The sequence below is a fragment of the Pipra filicauda genome, unplaced genomic scaffold (assembly GCF_003945595.2).
Source record: "Pipra filicauda isolate LSUMZ 115617 unplaced genomic scaffold, ASM394559v2 scaffold1107_size28874_pilon, whole genome shotgun sequence".
NCBI classification, from domain to species: Eukaryota; Metazoa; Chordata; class Aves; order Passeriformes; family Pipridae; genus Pipra; species Pipra filicauda.
The window spans coordinates 4,021-22,692 of NW_024103549.1; the positions used below are offsets into that span (position 1 = coordinate 4,021).

Below are 18,672 nucleotides of genomic sequence, written 5' to 3' on the forward strand. Positions count from 1 at the left end.
GAGGTTTAGGTTGGATATTGGGAAGCAATTTTTTCCAGAGAGAGTAACATCTTCTCTCCGTTTTAGCCGTGAGCCCTCTGGCTTAGACATGGCCTGCGGGGAGCTGGGCTCTGGGCTTGCCTTGCCACTGCCCACAGAAGTGTCTCGAAGTGCGTGATGTTGGTTCTCATCTTCTTCATCGTCCCCCTTCTTCACCAAACCCACAGGATTGTGGTGTGGGCTGGTGTGGGACACAGCTGAGCTGGCTTGCTTTAGACCCCGGTCCTGCTCTAGATGAAGTCCTTGCAGTGCTGATGTGCCAGGGCTTTCCTTAGGGTGGAGCACCATCCATTAAAGCTTAGGCTGCCCTTCAGCTGCAGCAGCAGGTGAATCTGGGAGAAGCTCTGGCCCAGCAGGGCAGCCCAGCTCAGGAGGACGCACAGGAAGAGTGTGGAGCTGGGAGGGGAAGCTGCTTAAAGTGAGCCTGTGTTTCAGCACTTCTCTCAGCCCAGGCTGATGTTTGTTGTACTGGGAGGAGATGGCCAGGGCTGCTTCAAATCAGTTCCCAGGACAGACAGCACAAGTGTGCCCTGGTCACAGCTGTGTTCCAGCAGGAAACCTGGTGATTCAGAGCCTGATTTGCAGGAGGGGACTTCCTGCAGCCTTTGCTTTCTGATTGCTATGATTATTCTCATTAATGAGCAGGCACAGCCCAGGGAGAAGGGGGCTGAAGGAGCCAAGTAAGCATAGGAGGAGGGATAAGTAGGTGTTAGCAATTTGTGGGCAGGTCTAAACTGGGAAACCAAGAGAGGAGTAGCATCAGTCATCCCTGCAGAGAGATGGTGGATCAGCCTTTGGCAGCGTGCTGGAGGTGTCCGGGTGAACCTCAGGGGAGAAGCTGCACAATTGATACCTTCTGATGGCAAGGCTTAGGTTTGGCTGGCCCAGGAGGTCGCCTCCCACCCTTCCTCACTTGGGATGTTCCCAAGCTGTCTGGGTTGAGGAAGGTCCACGGAGATGGTCTGACAGTTCTGCCTGGCCTCAGGGTCGAGGAGTAAAGGGTGGAGCCAGCTGGGATTACAGCGAGCCCAGGTTTCTGGTGGTGACTCTCAGGGGTGTTTTCCCTTTGGCTTGCAGAAGGGAGCTGGAGCGACTGGCTCGAGAGCATAAGGAAAGCAAAAAGGCGTCATCACAAGCCTCAGAAAAGCAAGATAAGCTGCAGAACAAGAATGGCCGCTCGGAGAAGATTAAGGTACCCGCAAAAGAGCAGCAGCAGGAAACCAAAAAACCAGAGGTCTGGACAAAGAGCAAAGCAACAGCAGCAGGAAACCAAAATCCCAGAGGTGCCGAGTAAGCGGGACAGGATCTTGGACCTGAGGTTTGACATCTGTGAGTCTTCGCAGAACAGGATCAGACATGTTCTGTCATCCTGGGACAGGGTTCAGGGTATCATGAACCAAGTGCCAGACAAGTCCCAGTCTTCCCCTAAACACAGAGATGAGAAGAAGAGCAGTAAGTCTCCTGAGAAGCCAGAGAAGAATCCTCTGGAAAAACATGGCAGCCACAAGAGTCTTCAGCAGGAAGGGGAAGTTGCAGAAGGCTCAGTCGGAAGCCAGGATGCCGGAGTGCCCTGCTTGGACTTCCACGTCACGCGTCGTGAAAAGGTGTTTAGGAGGATCCTGAAGAGCAAGAAGCTGCCACCACCAAAGCAGGTAAAAGCCTGCAAGGCTCAGATGCTGAACTTGCCGTGGTCTGGGGCCCTGGAACAGTGTGTCCCCCAGGTGATAAGAACACAGAGCCTTGTCAAGGCCACTGATGATGTTCCACAATAGCTCTGCAGTATCTCTGTGGATGGGGAGGTTCTCAGCCTCCCTCAGATGTGTGGAAAGTGGGAGTGCTCTGTGTCCAAGCATCCCATCTGTTCAGAGAGTTTCTCAGTCTGGAAATCATTAAAAATGGTCCCAGGGCAGGGCAGCTCCCAGGCATTGTTCTCTTCAGCTGAGTCACTTGGGAGAGGTTTCTCTCTTGGTCCCACTGTAGGTCCTGCCTCTGCTCTGGAGCCTGCTGACCCGTGGGACATAAAAAAGCACTTGTACTCCGTGTAAATCAAAAACTCCACTGCCAAAAGCTCAGGGCCTTTAGGGAAGGAGTGTGAGGATGAAGGTGACAGGAGTATAAACAGGCTTTTCTCTTCTGTTTTAGATCCTGCACTCTCTGGGACTGGGACCTCCCATTCCCCCTGGCTCTCTTTTCTCTGTGGTCCCCTACCCAGAGGAGGACAGAGTCCCCACAGCAACAGAAGACCTCAGACACTTCATCCTTGTTGAACCTGAGGGTGCTGCTGCAGAAGATGATGTGGTGGGTACTCCTTTTGTGCCTTCAGTGAGGGTGCCAGGGCAGGGGACAGGTTGGATGGAAAAGGGTCACCGTGGAGGGGCAGTGAAGACGTGATGGGGCCCCATGTCTGCAGGCATCCTTTCCACCAGGGATGAGAGAAAAGAGATGGCTCTGCTGGAGACACAGAGCAGTTCTGTAAGACAACAGGAAAAAAATCGCTTAAACCCATCAACCCAAGGGTCCTCGGTGGGGAGAGGGTCCTGGGTAAGGAGGGGTGTCCGAGGCAAGACAAAGGCCAATAAGGAAGACCAAGTCCATGGGCAGTGGTGATTATTTATTCTCTCTCCTGTTGGCTAACAAACCCCATTCTGCTTTCCAGGAGGGGCGTGTCTCAGGGCAGGTCTCACCTCTCTCTCCCTTTTCTCTCTCCCCTCATGCCAAGGCCCCAGAGGCAGAGGCACAGGACCACTTGAAGAAGGGGAAAACCAGACACAAGTCTAGCAAGGAAAAGCCAAACTCCCCCCAGAGCCCGAAAAGTCTCCGTGATCACTCCCCAGAAACACCCAGAAGTTCACCTGAGCCAATGAAAAGCCAACTGCAGAGTACATCAACCCTCGAGAGACCTGCCAGGTGAGCTGCAGGGGAGGAGGTGATGCCTGTGCTTCACGCTCATCTTGCCAAATGAGGTCCATCGTCCTCAGCTCCGCAGCGACCCTCTGCCAGTGCCTCCATGGGATGGCGAGTGCACAGCCCTCCTCCTTGTCTCGTTTGCCCCTTAGCAATGTCTGAAGCTTCCCTTTTAACTGCCAGGCTGAGAAGGTTCCGGTGGATCGTTCCTGCCCACGCTGAGGTGGAACTGAAGATCCGCTTCAGCCCCACAGTGCCAGGGCAGTTTGACCAGCTGAGGAACTTTGAGATCCTGGGGTCAAAGCGCCTGTACCAGTTGCCCTGCAGTGCCACTGCCCTGTACCCCAGCATCAGCCAGAACCCACGGTAAGGCTGGGCCACAGGAGCATCCCACACTGCACCCCCGACCTGGGAGCCAGGGCTGCCCCTTGTGACCTTCTGGCTGGGGCAGATGGTGCTGCCTGAGTCACCCAGCATCCCTTCCTCTGCTGGGAGCTGGGAGGCTGAACTGGTACCTCAGCCACCGAGAAGGGTGATGGCTTTCTGACTAGATTTCCTACTTGCAGCATCTCAGAGCTCCTCATTCCCCATTGTCTCTGCCCAGGCTGGTGTTTCCTCGCAGGAGGAAGAGCAAGGAGAAGGAGGACATCATCTCCAAGGAGTATGTCATGAGCACAAAGCAGTTCCACTTTGGACCGCTGCTTTGTGGCGAGTCAGGAGAGTGGTATGTGCTCCCTGCTCCCAAGTGAGCATCCCTGTGTGCTGCCTGTACAGACTGAGATGTCGGGAGGGGATCTCCAGGGCCTTGTGCTCTCCTGGACACACTTGCAGACACACTGTCCCAGTGGCACAATGCAGGGCAGTCCCGGGCAGAGACCTGGCAGACACATGGGCTTGAGGGAGCACAGATGTGTGAGTGTGAGCAGATAACAGGCAAATGAGCCTTGGAGGAGCTGCTTTGCCAGCCTGGTGGGTGCCCTGGTGTCCAGAGCCACCAGAGCTGCTGCTGCCAGCCCGAAGGTGACTTGGGGCAACCTGTGTCCCCTCCACATCTCAGCTCCACCCCTTAGGAAATGAACTTTATGGTGCTTTTTCAAGTGCTTTGAGCTCGACAGGTAGACAAACAAGCAAGTATTCTCTAGATGGTTTTGTAAACCTTTCATTAATCTCTAATAGTAGTGAGATTTTGTGATTTGACCTGCCAATATGTGTGAGTCAGAGGGGAACCTACAGCAGGAATTGCGTTTTCCTGAGATTCCATTGCATCCACAGTGCTGGAAAAAGTCTGCCTAAAAGTGTTGTCATTGTAGCTGTTGGCATATTTCTGTTTTTAATGTCACTCTTCTTTTTATTTTTTTAATAACATTTGAAGTTAAGTTCTTGTCTCCATGGGAGCTCTGGAAGGCCAGGCTGATGGATGGTCTGGGATTTCTGTTTGCCTCTTTAGCCCTTTCACTCCAAATTCAGTTGCACACCTCAGGAAGGGTCATTTGTTATCTTTCACATTCCCCTTGGGAACTGATGCTTTTGATTTCTTTCCCTCAGACTTTTGAGCTAACCCATGGTAGTCTGACGACTTTTCTAAAAGAGATAAGCAAAACTCTTTTGCAAACATCTTTTCCAAAGCCTTTCTCTATCCTCTGCAGGGAAGGCACCCCAGGAAAGAAGGGGAAAGAACCCTTGTGCCTGGTGTATTGTTGTTTTTCCAGGCACTTTTGAATTTAAATTGTGTGAAACACTCTTGAAATGGCCTGTGCATCGTCACGCTTCTGGGGTGCAGGCACCAGGTATAGGGGCAGGCATCAAAGCCAGGCAAGGATGAGCACACAGACCGTGCCTCGTGCCCCTGACAGGGATCCTTTTTCTTCCCCTGCTTGTTAGACCATGGCCTTCCAGTGCCACCTCCTGCTGCCGGCACACGGTGCTTTCCTCGGTGTGTGGTGAGGGCAACAGTCTCCTCTGCAGCCTTTTCCCCTTCTCTGGACAGGTACAAGGCACAGAACTGCCCCGGCAACAGCGAAAAGTTACCCATCCTCAACGACTCCCCCATGGAGGCAGAGGTGCATTTCTCCTTTGAGAAGGACAGCAAAGGAGAGACGTTCCTTTTGGACCCTCCCAGCATGAGGCTGCAGCCCAAAGAGAAGAAGGTAGGAGGTGAGCAGGTAGGGCAGGACCGCAGAAGTGCCGTTCCTCCTGCTCACAGAGGGCTCTTTGTATTTCTGTTTGTGGGGACGGGTTCAGAAGCTGAGTGTTTGGGCGTACCCGACTTCTGCTGGCCTCCTGGGAGACAGTCTCGTCTGCTGGATCAAGGACAACCCGGAGCCAGCGGTCTTCCGACTGTGCTGCCAAGGGGGTCACGTGAAGCTGAGGGTCAGCCCCCAGGAGCTGCATTTCAACAAGCTGCTTCTGCACAGGTCAGTCATCCCACGGCTGAGGGCACTCCAAGGCTCGTGACAAAGAGAAGAGGTTTGACTCTGGTTCCAGAGGCTCAGATGGAGCTGCTTTGAGCCGCATTCAGTGGCCAGGCTGGTGTGACCACCCAGCACTGACGCTGAGTGTCTTCCTGTCTCTGCAGGACTGACACCCAGACCCTGGTCCTGAGAAACGACAGCCCACTGCCCATGGCATGGCATCTCAGTGGGCTGGACGACCTTGGAGATGACTTCTCTGCATCGCAAGGCAGGGGCATCGTTGGGCCCCGCACAGACTTTGAGGTGAAGCTGGATTTCAAGGCCGAGAAGATTGGCATCACAAATAAGATGATCCGACTAGAGGTGAGAGGGACTTGGGCCTGCCTGGCAGAGCAGGGCAGAGCAAGCAGCCGTGTGCTCTTAGGGACAGAGTCAGGGAGAGCTGCACCTGACAGACACGGGGGTGCTGTGGCCCCAACTTCTGCCTCTGTGCTGGGTTGGCCGGGTGCCCAGGCTCTGCATCCAGAGCCTGTAGCACAGCCACCTTGCTGCTGTGCAGGCTTGAAGGCTGTTGTTTGGTTGTACAGACCAGCATTCCCTCTGCACCCTTTCTGGGATTTTGTTCCCTGTGGTTTAGAGGCTGCATTTCAGCAAACATGCGAGGTGATTGACGAGGAGGGCGCTAATTGTCAATGCCACCTGCTCTGGGACACCTCGCATTTCTTGTGGTTGTGTTTACAGCCCTGGCCCTCTCAAGGGTGCTTTAGCAGCACCATTCCCTGCTGTGGGAGTGTGGAATTGGGCTGATAAGGTTTCTTACTGCAGCGGAATCCCGCCGGGGCAGCCTGTGAGATGAACAGGTTAAAAAAACTTGGGAGTCCACAAACACTTGTCAAGCCAGGGAGGCCATGGGGGAAGCAGCTGGCAGAGACGAGGACTTAGAGGCTGTCTTCCAAAAGAATGGTCTAAGCAGTGTTTGTTTCTTGCTGCCTCAGGTTTCAGATACAGAAAACATCCTGGGCATTGTTCAGGCTGAAACCATCAAAGTCTCTGTGGAGGTCTACGATGTTAATCTGAGCATCAACATGCCTGAAGGTCAGTGGATGCCTCCCAGACAACACAGTCCGGGTGCATTTTACTACCTTGGCAGGTGGGCAACCAAAGCCCTTGGGAGGGGATGGCATAGCAGGCAAGGGTGGCACAGATCCATAAAGCACAGACCTTGCAAGCTGCGTGAAGTAAAGCACTGTCAGGGCACCAAGAGCCTTGAGTCTCTCCCTTCTGAACTTGGAAATGTGCAGCTTCATGTGCAGATTGCATTTGGTGCTTTGAAACAACAGTCATCTGAACAGGCAGTTGGCTCAGCAGAGCACATAAAGTAGCTGGATTTGTGCTTGGAAGCAAGGAAATGGAAACCAAGCTCCTTGGCTTCTACCCTGCAGATACTGGAGTGAGAAGAGAAAGGGCAGCCAAGTAGCTAGAGAACACTTCTGAGAAGGGACACTTGCTGAAGAGGGTTTTGTGCCATCCAAGAACTCCAACTGTGTAGCTTGTGAGCTGGTGTGCTCTGCAGCAGCTCACAAATATTCACCATTTCTTACCTCGCTCTGCGGGTTTTCTGCAGGTCCAGATGGCAGCTTGGAATTTGGAACCATTAATGTCCTGGATAATAAGCAGCAAGTCCTGAGTCTGCAGAACAAAGGCTTGTATGACATGAGTACAGGTGAGTCCAGCTGCCTGGTGCTGAGCTTTTCCTCAGGCTCCCAGGCCTGCGTTCTCCCTCTGTCCATGGCTAGAACCTGTTCCCGTGCTGCTCCCTTTTCTTTTTTTTCTGGTCCTGTCAAAGTGCTGGCTGTGCTGGTGGCACCTGTGCTTTCCCTTTCTCCACAGTTTCAAGCTGACCACTGGAAGTGCCAAGAGGGGCGACTTGGAATCTCCCTTCACTGTCCGGCCGCAGGGGGCTGTGCTGAAAGCCTCCCGGCCACCTGTGAAAGTTGAGGTCCTCTTCCACCCCACGACTGAAATGTTTCTCGAGAGCAAACCCATCCTGCTCTGCCAGGTGAGCTGCCTGGGCCCGGCTGTGTTAGCACAGTGTGTCTTGGGAGCATAAGCAGGAGAGGTGTCTTGTGCAAAGCAGGCTTTAGCTGGGGCATCCTCTCTCCTACACACACAAACAGAGACTTCCAAAACCATTTGGGAGGCTTCATAAGAGAGCTGGAAATCTGGCTCTGGAAGAGGCCTTTAAATAGGGAGGGTGAGCTGCTGGAGACCTGGGCTGGGGTCAGGGGACAGGGGTAGAGGCTGGCCTCTCTGCTGTGTTTACCAGCCCCTCCTCTGGTTGCAGGTCATTGATCTCAAATCGGGTCAAGGAGGCGAGACCGTTGCCACCATCCCAGTGAGGGTGTCGGCGAGAGCTGTGTACAGCAAGGACAGCATCGAGCCTGCCTCGCCCATCGACTTTGGTGCCATGGTTAAGGGCACCAAGAAGAGACAGGTCTTAATTGTAGAGAACAAAGGCGCCCTCAACTTCAAATTCCTCATCTGCCAAGCACCTCCACTGCAAAGGTAAGAGAAGACCTGCCCCAGCCGTTCTGTCTGAGGAGGCACCACCACACAGCTGGTGTGTGACAGGCAGCCAGACCTGGGTTATTGTCCATTTGGATTGCTGGCTTGGGAAGAGGGAGCAAAACAACACCTCAGTATCCCCATGTGTGGGACAAAGCTGGTGACAGAGCTGCTCTGTCCATGAGCTGCAGCAATGGGTGCTGCAGGCAGCTCCCCGGGGGCCATCGGGAGCAGGAAGGCTTTCCTGCATGGGGAGGAAGGCCAGCTTTGGCCTCAGACAAAGGCAGGGGAGCTCAGCATGACAGATGTCTCTGCTTTCTCCTCTCAGTTCAGAGCAAGAGGAATCTGCCCCCTCGGTCAGGGAAAGAAAACGCTCCACACAGGTGGGTGGCTCCTGCTCCTGCCCAGCGTGTGCTGCTGCAGGGGATGGGGGAGGATGCAGCTGTGCCCAGGCTGGGGGTAGGACAAGGTCTGCGGGATGGAGAGTCCATTATCTGCTCAGTTCCACTGACAGTCCCATGCTCTGGCTCTGACCTGCAGTTGTGGGGTCAAGAGAGGGAAGCAGGTCCTGTGTTTGGTGGCTGCTAGCCAGCACAGATCTGGGAACACCACAGGAGCAAACTGTCCCCATCTGAACTCCCAATCCATAGAGCACTGACAGCTCTGCTTTTTCTTCTTCCCAATCCCCTCCCTCTCTCCAGGCATTTCTCTCAGTCCTTTCTGCTCTCCTGTACCCCTGGAGGTTGAAGGATCCCAGCTACCACCTCCATTCTCTTCACCCCAACTCCTTTCTCTCTGCCACTCGGGACAGACGTGCAGCTCCTCCTGGCTTGTTCATCTCATCCTGGGGCTGCCTTTGGGCCTTGGAGTCATCCTTCCCTGCCCTGACACTGGGTGCTCGGGCCCAGCTGGAGGCTGAGGCGTGGCATCCTCCTTGCTGGGGGTGTTCAGGGTACGGCTGTTGGGCATCAGCCTGTCCTGGCGCTCTTTCTGCAGGCTCAGCTCACTGCAGGCGTGTTCACGGTGTCCCCTTGCTCCGGCTCCGTCGGTCCTGGGGGCCAGCAGAAGATCACAGTGGATTGCAGCCCAGGAGCAGAGGGGAAATGTGAGGAGCAGCTGTACATTGACATCAGCAACAGAGACCCCAAGGACAATCCCCTCGGCATTCCCTTTACCCTGACTGCCGAGTCCTGCCTCCCAGGTACGTGCTGTCCACAGGTTGCCATGGGCAGTCCTGCTGCTGATCAGCACCTAAACTTGCTACTTGGATAGAGAGGCACCTGGTCCTGAAGTCCCACCTTAAAATCCTCAGAGGCTGCAGTCCTTTTTGAGTCCACCAGTGGGGAGAGGCTGGGAGGGATGTGTGGAAGCATAAAAGGAAAGCAATGCCCTTTAAGACTGAGGTTGACTGAGCTCCATCCTCACTGACTGAGCTCTCTCATCCAAGGCTGGGTTTTGCAGTCACCTGGACAGAAAGGGCTTATCAAGCCTTCTGAGAGGCCAGCTGGGTCCAGGTGAATTCAGCAAAGAGGTTCTCCAGCCTCAGCCCTTCCTCTGGTCTGTCTGCAGCGCTTGTTGAAGACGTCACGTCCATCTTTGAGCAGTACCCGATCCACAGCAACGTCAATCTCCGCCAGACGTTACAGTCGGTGCAAGGCAACGGTGTGTTCATCAGAGATGATAACAAATTCATCTTCACCAAAGTTCAGGTTGGGCAACGGGCCACGGCTCGCTTCAAGATCTCTAATGGCAGCAGTGTCCCATGTGACGTGGTCCTCTCCATCAAAGCCATGCCTGGAGAGGTAAGAACAAGAGGCCAAGGTGAGCGCTGCTCTCTAAAGGCCATGTGAGAGCCTGCCTTGTTCTCCAGAGTCATTGCGGTCTCTGGCCCAGCTGGACCAGTCCAGCTCAGTGCAGGTCAAACTGCAGGGCAGAGCAGCAATGCCAGGGGGGCACTTGCATTGAATTCCACATCTCTCAAGCAAATTTTGGCTCACGCTTCTGGGTCTTTGGTGGGAATCCTTCTGAACATCTCTCGAAAGCACACTCAGAGAGGGGCTGTTATGGACCGATGGGGCAGAGCTCAAAGCAGAGCATTTCCTGGCTTTTCCTTCTCTTGAAAGGCCAGTCCGGGGTTATTTGAGGGGTTTCTGTGCCATCCCAACCTCCCACATGTGCTGGGGTGGCTGCCCAGCCCTCAAAGCAAGCTTTTGCTCGCCTGGGCATTGGCGCAAGGTCAGCATCCCCTGGCATGGAGGGAGCCTGCCCAGGGAAGCATGAAGCAAGACAGGCTGTCTGGGGCTGTTCCCAGGGATGCATCTAGGAATGTACTGGGTCACATTGAAAGATGTGACACTAACACTGCACTGTGGGTTCCCCCCAAGCCTCACAGCCTCATCAGCAACATCTTCAAGCTGGATCCTGTCGAGATGAGCATTCCTGGCTTATCCCACGCCTTTGCTACAGTGACCTTCACTCCAGAACAAAAGGAGGACTACCAGTGCACTTTCACAGCTTCCCTTGTTAGCCCAAAAAGGTAGTGACCCCGTGAAGTATTGGGGGGACCGTTCTGGTAGCTGCCTCTTCCCTTGGTGCCTCTAATGCTTTCAGTGCCCTTAGGCAGAGTACCTGGCATGAGATGATGTAGGAGGCATTAAGCATTAGGCAGAGCAGAGCAGGAAAATGAGGAGGATACTTCAGGCTGTGTGAGGGACTCTGAAGAGAGGGCCTCAGGTAGCCAGCTGGAAGTTACTGACAAGTGCAACAGCTGAGCTGGGGCTTTCCAAGGACAAAGGCTCAGATGAAGCAGTTTCTGTGCCAGCAAGTCAAGATTTCCTCCATATTTCTGTAAAAGGAAGTGATCCTGTGTGGTTTCCAGGCATACATTAAGCTATTTTTATATCAGGGGAGTGATTGGAGGTCTTACCAAAGAGAAGCCCAGTTCCTCTCCCTGGCACCTGTGTACTGGGGCTCTGACCTGCCCTTCCCCAAGCCTTTAGTGGCAGAATTGGAACAGGGAAGTCAGCTTTCTGCCCTAACAAGCAATTCCTTCTTTAGGATCCTTGGAAATAATCTTTACTGACGGTGCTGTTGGTTTGGTTTTCCCTTCTTGCTTTCGTACTGTTCTCATGGTGTGCTTTTGCTTGTTGCATGTCTCCTATCACTGCAGCCAGAGGATTTGCCACGTCTCATCTGGTGCCTCGTTATTTATCTGCTGTATGGTGTGATTCAAATGAGGGAAATTATTTAGAACTGTTATTCTGGAAGGCTCTGGCTGAAATGGTTTCTGTGCCTCTCCAGCAGCTCCGTGAAGATGAAACCCCAACAGCTGACCTTCACTGTCAGTGGAGAGGGGCACGTGCCTCAGGTGACAGTCGAGTGCCCGGGCCTTCGGAGTAAGAGAGGAACCCCTGTGCTGCGCTTCAGGAGGCTCCTGCTGGGGGATTCACAGACACTCCCCCTGGTCCTTCGTAACAATGGCATCATACCCACAAAGGTAAGGACCTGCTCGGGGAATGCTCTGGGCTGGGAACAAGTGCTTGTCCCGTGGAGGAAAGGTCCCAAAAACTGATTTTCTGCCCAGTCTTTCCTCGTCAGTTGAACACAAGACAAGAAAGGTGGTGGGGTGTTTTTCCCCCATCTCCCAGCTCACATTGTGTTCTCATGTGGGCGTGTGTGACGTCCCAGTTCCATGAGATTGCATTTGATACTGGTTGACTCCATTTTAATTAAACTTAGTTGTGGTTCTGTTACATTCTGCTCGTGACTGACTGTCCTGTTTGGCTCTATGTCAGTTCTATCCATATGCTTCTGAACAACCTTTTTTCCCTGTGTGACTTCACGTAACCTTTGTGCTGGGCGCTGTGTTTGAGGTGGGGAGGTGGTCTGGGTTCCCCGTGCTGGACCAGCGGCCGTACGGGCTCAACCCCCGTGCCAGCCTCTACTCACACCAATGTCATTGTGCTCCGTGTTCCCTTTTCTCAGTTCACAGTTCATATCATGGACGACAAGGGAGTTTTCTTTATGAAAGGCAGGCAGTCCGCACTCCGTGCCTTCCACATTGCAGACATGGAAAAGGACTCCACTGGAAAAGGTAAATTCATTAACTGTGCAGCGTGATCATTCACAGAGGGAAAAGGTGTGCCCTGTTCTTGGCTTGTCTAAGCAGCAGCCACATGTTGGACATAGTTTCTTTCCTTGGTCTCTCTGTCCCCCGAGCTTTTCTTGTGGACTCCTTGCAGGGTTTCCTCCTAGCAAGTTGTAGGAAGTTTTTGTTCTTCGAGACACGGTGGGTTGAGCTGTGGGGGACTATCACCACCTCAGTGGACTGGCTGAGGTCTGTGCTGCGTGTGGGAAGGTACCAGCCTGAAGGGAGGCAGCCCTTGAGCACACAAGCCAGCCAGCAGAAGCCAAAACCACTCCTTGGCTCAGCCTTCTGTATGGCAGGAGCTGGCTGGAAGCAGATGGAATGAGGACTGGGCGTTAACCTGAGGTTAAGCCGCTTAAGTGGTGATATGTGTGATGGTGGCATAGTCTTGTGAACACAGGAAGAGGGTCTGGAACCGCTGGTGAGAGAACCTGTGCTTAGAAGCAACTGATTCCAACCTCTTATTCCTCGTATACCCCAGGGAAGTATTTCCTCTGGACAGCTCTATCACTTAACTCTGATTCCCATTGCCGTGCAGCCAAGAAGCGTCCCGAGAAGCCTTACCTGCTCCTGGAACACGGGCAATCAGCAGAGTTTGACGTGTTTTTCAAACCCACCCTGGCCCAACGTCTGGAAGGGAAGATCCGTGTGCCAGTGTCAGGCAACAGTGAGATCGACATAGAGCTGGTGGGTGAAGACCACAATGATGACTTCACCCTTGATAACCTCCCTGGACTAGCAGAAGACAGCCAGGAGAGCAATGCTGAGGGCAATCTGGAGGACGACATCATTGAGGGTAAGAGAGGAGAGGCTGCCAAGGTAGAGCGAGGAAGAGGAAAATGTCTGATCATGTGTGTCCTCTCTCTAGCCAGGGCTGGGCTGTCACCCACTGGACTTGGGGGCCTGTGAGCTTGCCAGCCATGCACACAGAGCAGTGTGTGCTGTGCTGCTTGTCGCTGGGCACAGGCACAGCCACGGGCTTGGGGACCTCCCAGAGGGAGGGAGGGAGGCTTGGAGCAAGGAAGAGCTGAACATACACGTGTCTCTGAAAGTGAGGGGGGTGGATGGACCTCACTGCATGCTGAGATCTCTTGCTCTCCTTCTTCACAGCTGTCAGAGCGAATCACATTGAGTTTAGGGATTGTGCAGTCAGGGAGCTCTTCGACAAGACCTTCACAGTCACCAACCGCAGCAAGGAGGAGGTGATGTGGTTTGAGTGGCTGCTGGCAGATACCCCGTTCCAGTTCTCCCCCAAGGTGAGCTGGGACAGCCCTGCCTTTCTCAGTTGCTCAGGCCCTTTCCTGGTGTTCCTGGGAGCTGGCAGGGAGTCACCACATTCCAGTGAGAGCCCGTTCCAGTGCCATGCAGGAGATACAATCCCTGTCTTTGCTGGGGCAGGGCTGTCAGCCCAGCAGAAAAGGCTCCGCGTTCTGGGAGGTGGCACCTTCTGTTCATATTTTGCTCTGTCAAATCTCACATAAATCCTCACTGAGGTGCTGATTCCCAGCACAGCTGCTCGCCATATCAGTCCCTTTTGCTGTCAGTGCTGCCCTTGCCAGTGATTCCAGTTTGGTCTTGACTTTCTGGTTCTCCCTAGGTGGGACACCTCCAGCCTGGCTGTGCCAAGAATATCAGAGTGACCTTGAAATCCAAGGTCCCGGTCACCATCAAAAGGCCCTCTGTGAACTGTAAGGTGGCCAAGATCAAATACCAGCTGCCACCAGAGGAGGTTTACGACTGGGACGACAGAATGCGCACTGAGAAGTGGGAGGATACCACCGAGAGACTCCCGGGAGCCCGCTGGCCTTTGAAGCGGAGGGTAAGAAGCACAGCAGCAAAAGCTCACCGAGCTGCTGCAAAAGGACCTGCCGACAGCAGCAGAGCACCAGCGCTGCTGGCAGAGCAGCTCCTGCCTCCCCTGGGCATTGGCTCCAGCCGGGAGGTTCACCAGCAGTGCCTTTTGGGGAGAGGCGGATGCGCAGTGAGCGGGTGGGCTCACACCACAGGGGAAGCCTTTGGGCAAGAGACCTTTATCCACACGCAAACTGCCGGTCTGTGCCACGAGCCGAGTGTTGCAGCCCGTGTTGAGTGGGAGGTCACGTTTGATTTTATCCCATTTGACAGTGTTAAAGTCTCTTCATCTGATTTGGTGCCTTGTCACCCACAAGGAGTTAATTCCACTGCATTCTGTCTCTTGTTCTGAAGGGGAGAGCAGCACAAGTGCTCTTGTGCGTACACCGGTGAGCTCCGAGCTCTGCCTACACCGACACCAGAGATTTTGGTTGTGGCCTCTGTATTGTGGGGGATATCTCATTATGGAGCAGCCCAGGCCCTGTGTGATAGTACGCAGGAGTCTGGAGAAGCATCATCTCCAGAAAGTCTTGCTTTTTCTGTCATTATTGCCAAGCACACTTATCTTGGTGAAGGTTCTTTCTGAGTTTCTGAATCATTGTGAGTCCTGTAAACCCAACTTCCCCAGCAGGGCATCAGCACTTGGAGACTTTCCCAGTGAGATCATTCACATCCCAAAATGCCCACAGCCAGCTCCCACCCCACATGTGCCATCTGGAGAGCACTTTCTCCTAAGTCAAGAAGGAAAAAGTTCTTTCTAGGACTAGTCAGTCTTGGGCTTCTCCATCCACAGGGCTCCAGCAGGGGAACTTAATCCTCATGTCGAGACCTGCTGGATTTATAGGGGACCAGGGAAAAGGTCAGAGGCTCTCCGGGGTTGAAGCGCAGGGACTGACAGCTGGCCATAGTCCCCAGGGGTGTATTAATAGCCGTGGTGGTGACTGCTTTGATCAGTGGGTAGAAACCAATGCTGTAGTACACCAGTCCAATTTTGTCATCTTTCCAGGCAAAGAAACCTGAATGTCCTTTCTATGCAGCCAAGTTTGGAGGCCAAAAGGTTTCCCTGCTCAGCCTGGCTTTCTGGGCTCTGCTCAGTGATTCTTCCCTCCTCTGCCTGCAGGTGGTCAAGGCAGTCCCGGAACCACCTCACACCATCGTGGAGAGGAGCAGCCACGAGGTCGAGCTTGTCCTCAGTGCTCAGGTTGACTACGCCGAGTTCAAACTGGACACGGTCGAGGTTCAGCTGAAGCAGACTGAGCTCTTCCAGACAGAGATAAGCACGTGAGTGCTGGGCACCGTGTTGGCCCTTTCCTCCTAAACTTCCAGACTTTGAAATACTTTGTTTGGGCCACCCAGGGCAGCAATTCTGAACGTGGCAGAGTTGCCTGGGGAAGGTGGTACCAGGAGCCCACCAGACAGTGTTACTTTAGTACTTGCTTTTTATTCCTCCTCCTTGTTTTTCAGTTTCCGGATGTCCAATACAGAGAATGTAGCCCTGAAATACTGCTGGGAGGAGAATCTGGAGGAGGAAATACCATCAAAGAGTTCTGGGAGGCCGTTCTCGTCCACTCAGACACGTAAGTGTTTGGCTCTGGGTGGTGCCTGGGCCATTTCAATTGATAGCTGAGGGCCTGGGGAGAAGACCCTGCCACTTCACCCCAAAACATTAATTGCTTTTTCATCCCTCTCCTCTTCCCAGCTGCAGCTGGAGAGTTTTCTCCTTCCCCCCTGTCTGCCTTTTAGCCCCTCCTGTTCTTGCTCTGCCACTTGTGCTCTGCACAGGAGCTGAGCTGGGCTCCAGGGACAGCCATGTGCTGGGTCAGGACTGGGAAGGGGGACATCACGGCACCTCTTTGGGAAGTCTCTGAGACTGGGAAAAACCAGGGTGGAACAAGTGAGCTGCCCTGCAGCCGCTGTCTGGGTGCAGTTCCCCACTCCAGGGCAAATGCAAAGTCACTGTCTAAAACCAAGCCTCCAGCCCCGGCACGGGAGTGTGTGCTGCAGGCGGAGACCCTGCTCCCAGCTGCTCTGTCTCCTGCTGAAAGTACTTGGCCAGAGGCGCTCCAAGTGCCTCCCAGCTCTCTTCTATCCACCTGCAGCAGGAGGCAGAGTTGTTGGGAACAAAGGATTTTGTCTTTGAAAGATGTCTTCTTTCCTCCTGCAGGTGATTTCTTGTCCTCTACTGCTGAGGATCTCTGGGGAAGGAATCATGCAAGGCTGGTGCAGCAGGCATTGCTGCTCGAGTCAACTCAGCCCCAGCCAACTCAGCCCCAGCCAACTCAGCCCCAGCCAAGTCTGCGCCTTTCAAAGCAGCTGTGCCGCTCTTCGAAGGGCCTTAGCTCCTCCCCGGAATTCTCTCCAATTCCCGTCAAGGACCCACCACTGTTCTCCATCGAGCCCCACTGTGGTACCATCCCTGCTGGCCAGAATCAGATTTTCCATGTGAAATTCTTCCCGACGCGTGTGGGGGAATTTAAGGCCGAAATGCTGTGCAGGTAGGAAATGTCCATGTGCTTTCCAATCCATGCTCCTGGTGGGTATCACAGGACGGGCCATTGGGTGCACCCTCCCTGCTCAAGCAGGGTCATCCCAGAGCACGTGGCACAGGATTGTGTCCAGAGGGTTCTGGAATACCTGCAATGAGGGAGACTCCACACCCTCTCTGGACAACCTGTCACCTGCACAGGAAAGAAGTTCTTCCCCATGTTCAGGTGGAACATGTTTTGCATCAGGTTCTGCCCATTGCCTCTTGTCCTGTTGATGGGCAGCACCAAGCAGAGCCTGCTCCATCCTCTGACACCCTCCCTTCAGTCCCTCTGACTGGGGTGGGTGAGCGTGCAGCCCTGGGGACAGCCAGCCCCAGAGAGGCAGCAGGAACACACAGCATACAGGAGCACAGAGAGATGATCATCTGGCCAAGGCCAGATGTCTGTGGAGATGTCTGTGGATCTGTGTGGAGACAATGGGAAAAGACACTGTATGAAACACTAAGCTCCTGCAGGGCTGCAAAATCTGGAATGGGAGATCCAGAACGGCTGTCAAGGGGCCAGCCAGTCCCTAGCTATGCTTCCTTATGGGGCAAGCACAGCCTCCTTCTCTACCTGGAACCCCGTGTGCTGCAGTTGGTCCCCAGGCCCATAACTGGTTGTGATTCTGCCCTTCCACCTCTGCTGCCTCCATGGCAGGCAGTGCAGTTCTGTTTCATTTGCTGCTCGCTGCTTGCCTGGAGAGAGGATGTGACACTGTGTGCTCTGTGAGGAGACAGGCGAGCGGCTGGCTGACTGGAAATGTTCATCTGGCTAATACCAGTCCCTTTCTTCCTAGACTTCTTAACCTGAAGCCATCTCAGAAGAGCCCACGGGTGTTTGTGATGGGGAAAGGCTGTTTGCCAAAGGCTGATCTGAAATGCTCTACATCACTGCAAAAAGGTGAAACCCAGAGCAGCAAACCCAAGAAGAAGGTGCAGCGGTCAGCAAAACTAGAGTGACACCATTTGTGTCATGGCTTCTCCTGCTCGTGGTTTCCCAGCCTTCAGCAGAGACCTCCCCAGCTACTCTTCAAGCCCCAACACCCATCTCTACCTCATCTGTGTACTACCTAATAAACTGTGTCTCAACGCACGAGTTTTCTCACTGTTACTCTTCCAGTTCTCTCCCACCTCCCCGGGAGGGGAGTGAGCAGGTGTCTGTGTGGTGCTTGGTTGGGAGCTGGGGCTCAGCCATCTCCAGGAAAGCAGCTGTGATCAGACATCACCCCCATTGCTCCGCAGGCTGCTCTGCTCTCTTAGGAATTCCCATTCCTCGGCCTTTGTGTCATGGGTGGGGTAGTGAAGTGTCCCTTTGGTCACACCAGGAACTCTGCACGACTATTGTGGGAGCAGCACTGACTGTACCAAGAACTCCAGTTGCTTGGCTAAAGGCTGGGGTGAGCATCTGCAGCTGCTGCAGAACCAGGCATTTCATCAGCAAATGTGCAGGTGACCCCAAGCTGGGGGTGTGTTGATGTGCTGGAAGGCAGGAGGGCTCTGCAGAGGGACCTGGCCCAGCTGGATCCATGGGCTGATTGCAAGGGGATGAGGGTCAAGCAGGCCAAGGGCCGGGTCCTGCCCTTTGGCCACAGGAAGCCCCGTCAGCCCCCCGGGCTGGGGCCAGAGTGTCTGGAGAGCAGGCAGGCAGAAAGGGAGCTGGGAGTGGGGATGGACAGGAAGCTGAAGAGGAGGCAGAGTGTGGCCAGGTGGCCAAGAGGGCCAATGGATGGTGGCCTGGCTGAGGAAGAGTGTGGCAGCAGGAGCAGGGAAGGGATTGTTGGGCTGGAGTGAGCGCTGGTGAGGCCACCCCTGGAGTGCTGTGTCCAGCTCTGGGCCCCTGAGTTGAGGAAGGCCCTGGAGGGGCTGGAGCAGGAGCAGAGAAGAGCAGCGAGGCTGGGGAAGGGAGTGGAGCACAAGTGGTGTGAGGAGAGGCTGAGGGAGCTGGGGGTGTTGAGGCTGGAGAAGAGGAGGCTCAGGGGAGACCTCCTGGCTCTCTGCAAGTCCCTGCCAGGAGGGTGTAGCCAGGTGGGATTGGGGCTGTTCTGCCAGGAAGCAGCAGTAGGACAAGAGGGCTGGGTCTGGAGCTGTGCCAGGGGAGGTTTAGGTTGGATATTAGGAAGGAATTTTTTCCCAAGAGAGTAATCAGGCCTTGGAATGGGCTGGGCAAGGAGGGGGTGGAGTCAGCGTCCCTGGAGGTGTTGAAGGTGAGAGTGGATGTGGCCTCAGTG

General features: G+C 54.3%; 1 protein-coding gene across 1 annotated transcript; it reads left to right on the plus strand.

Annotated features, from left to right (window-relative positions):
• The first annotated feature begins 1,222 nt into the window (after positions 1 to 1,222).
• LOC113997354 (hydrocephalus-inducing protein-like) lies at positions 1,223 to 17,537 on the plus strand. The gene is made up of 25 exons (XM_039382235.1): positions 1,223 to 1,691; positions 2,182 to 2,337; positions 2,759 to 2,946; positions 3,127 to 3,309; positions 3,548 to 3,667; positions 4,931 to 5,090; positions 5,185 to 5,357; positions 5,519 to 5,717; positions 6,350 to 6,449; positions 6,979 to 7,081; positions 7,245 to 7,413; positions 7,699 to 7,919; positions 8,248 to 8,302; positions 8,916 to 9,120; positions 9,489 to 9,721; positions 10,304 to 10,455; positions 11,223 to 11,415; positions 11,904 to 12,012; positions 12,605 to 12,862; positions 13,177 to 13,322; positions 13,664 to 13,885; positions 15,038 to 15,198; positions 15,382 to 15,494; positions 16,082 to 16,412; positions 17,242 to 17,537. The coding sequence occupies exons 1-25, from the start codon at positions 1,431 to 1,433 to the stop codon at positions 17,402 to 17,404; spliced, it is 4,374 nt and encodes a 1,457-aa protein (XP_039238169.1). The 5' UTR covers positions 1,223 to 1,430; the 3' UTR covers positions 17,405 to 17,537.
• Positions 17,538 to 18,672: the final 1,135 nt, after the last annotated feature.

Bases quoted from the DNA above. Each gene is read 5' to 3' on its own strand.
- LOC113997354 (XM_039382235.1), top strand. From the start codon at position 1,431: ATGAACCAAGTGCCAGACAAGTCCCAGTCTTCCCCTAAACACAGAGAT. The intron at 12,013-12,604 runs GTAAATTCATTA...ATTGCCGTGCAG, and splicing joins AAAGGACTCCACTGGAAAAG to CCAAGAAGCGTCCCGAGAAG. The intron at 15,495-16,081 runs GTAAGTGTTTGG...TTCCTCCTGCAG, and splicing joins GTTCTCGTCCACTCAGACAC to GTGATTTCTTGTCCTCTACT.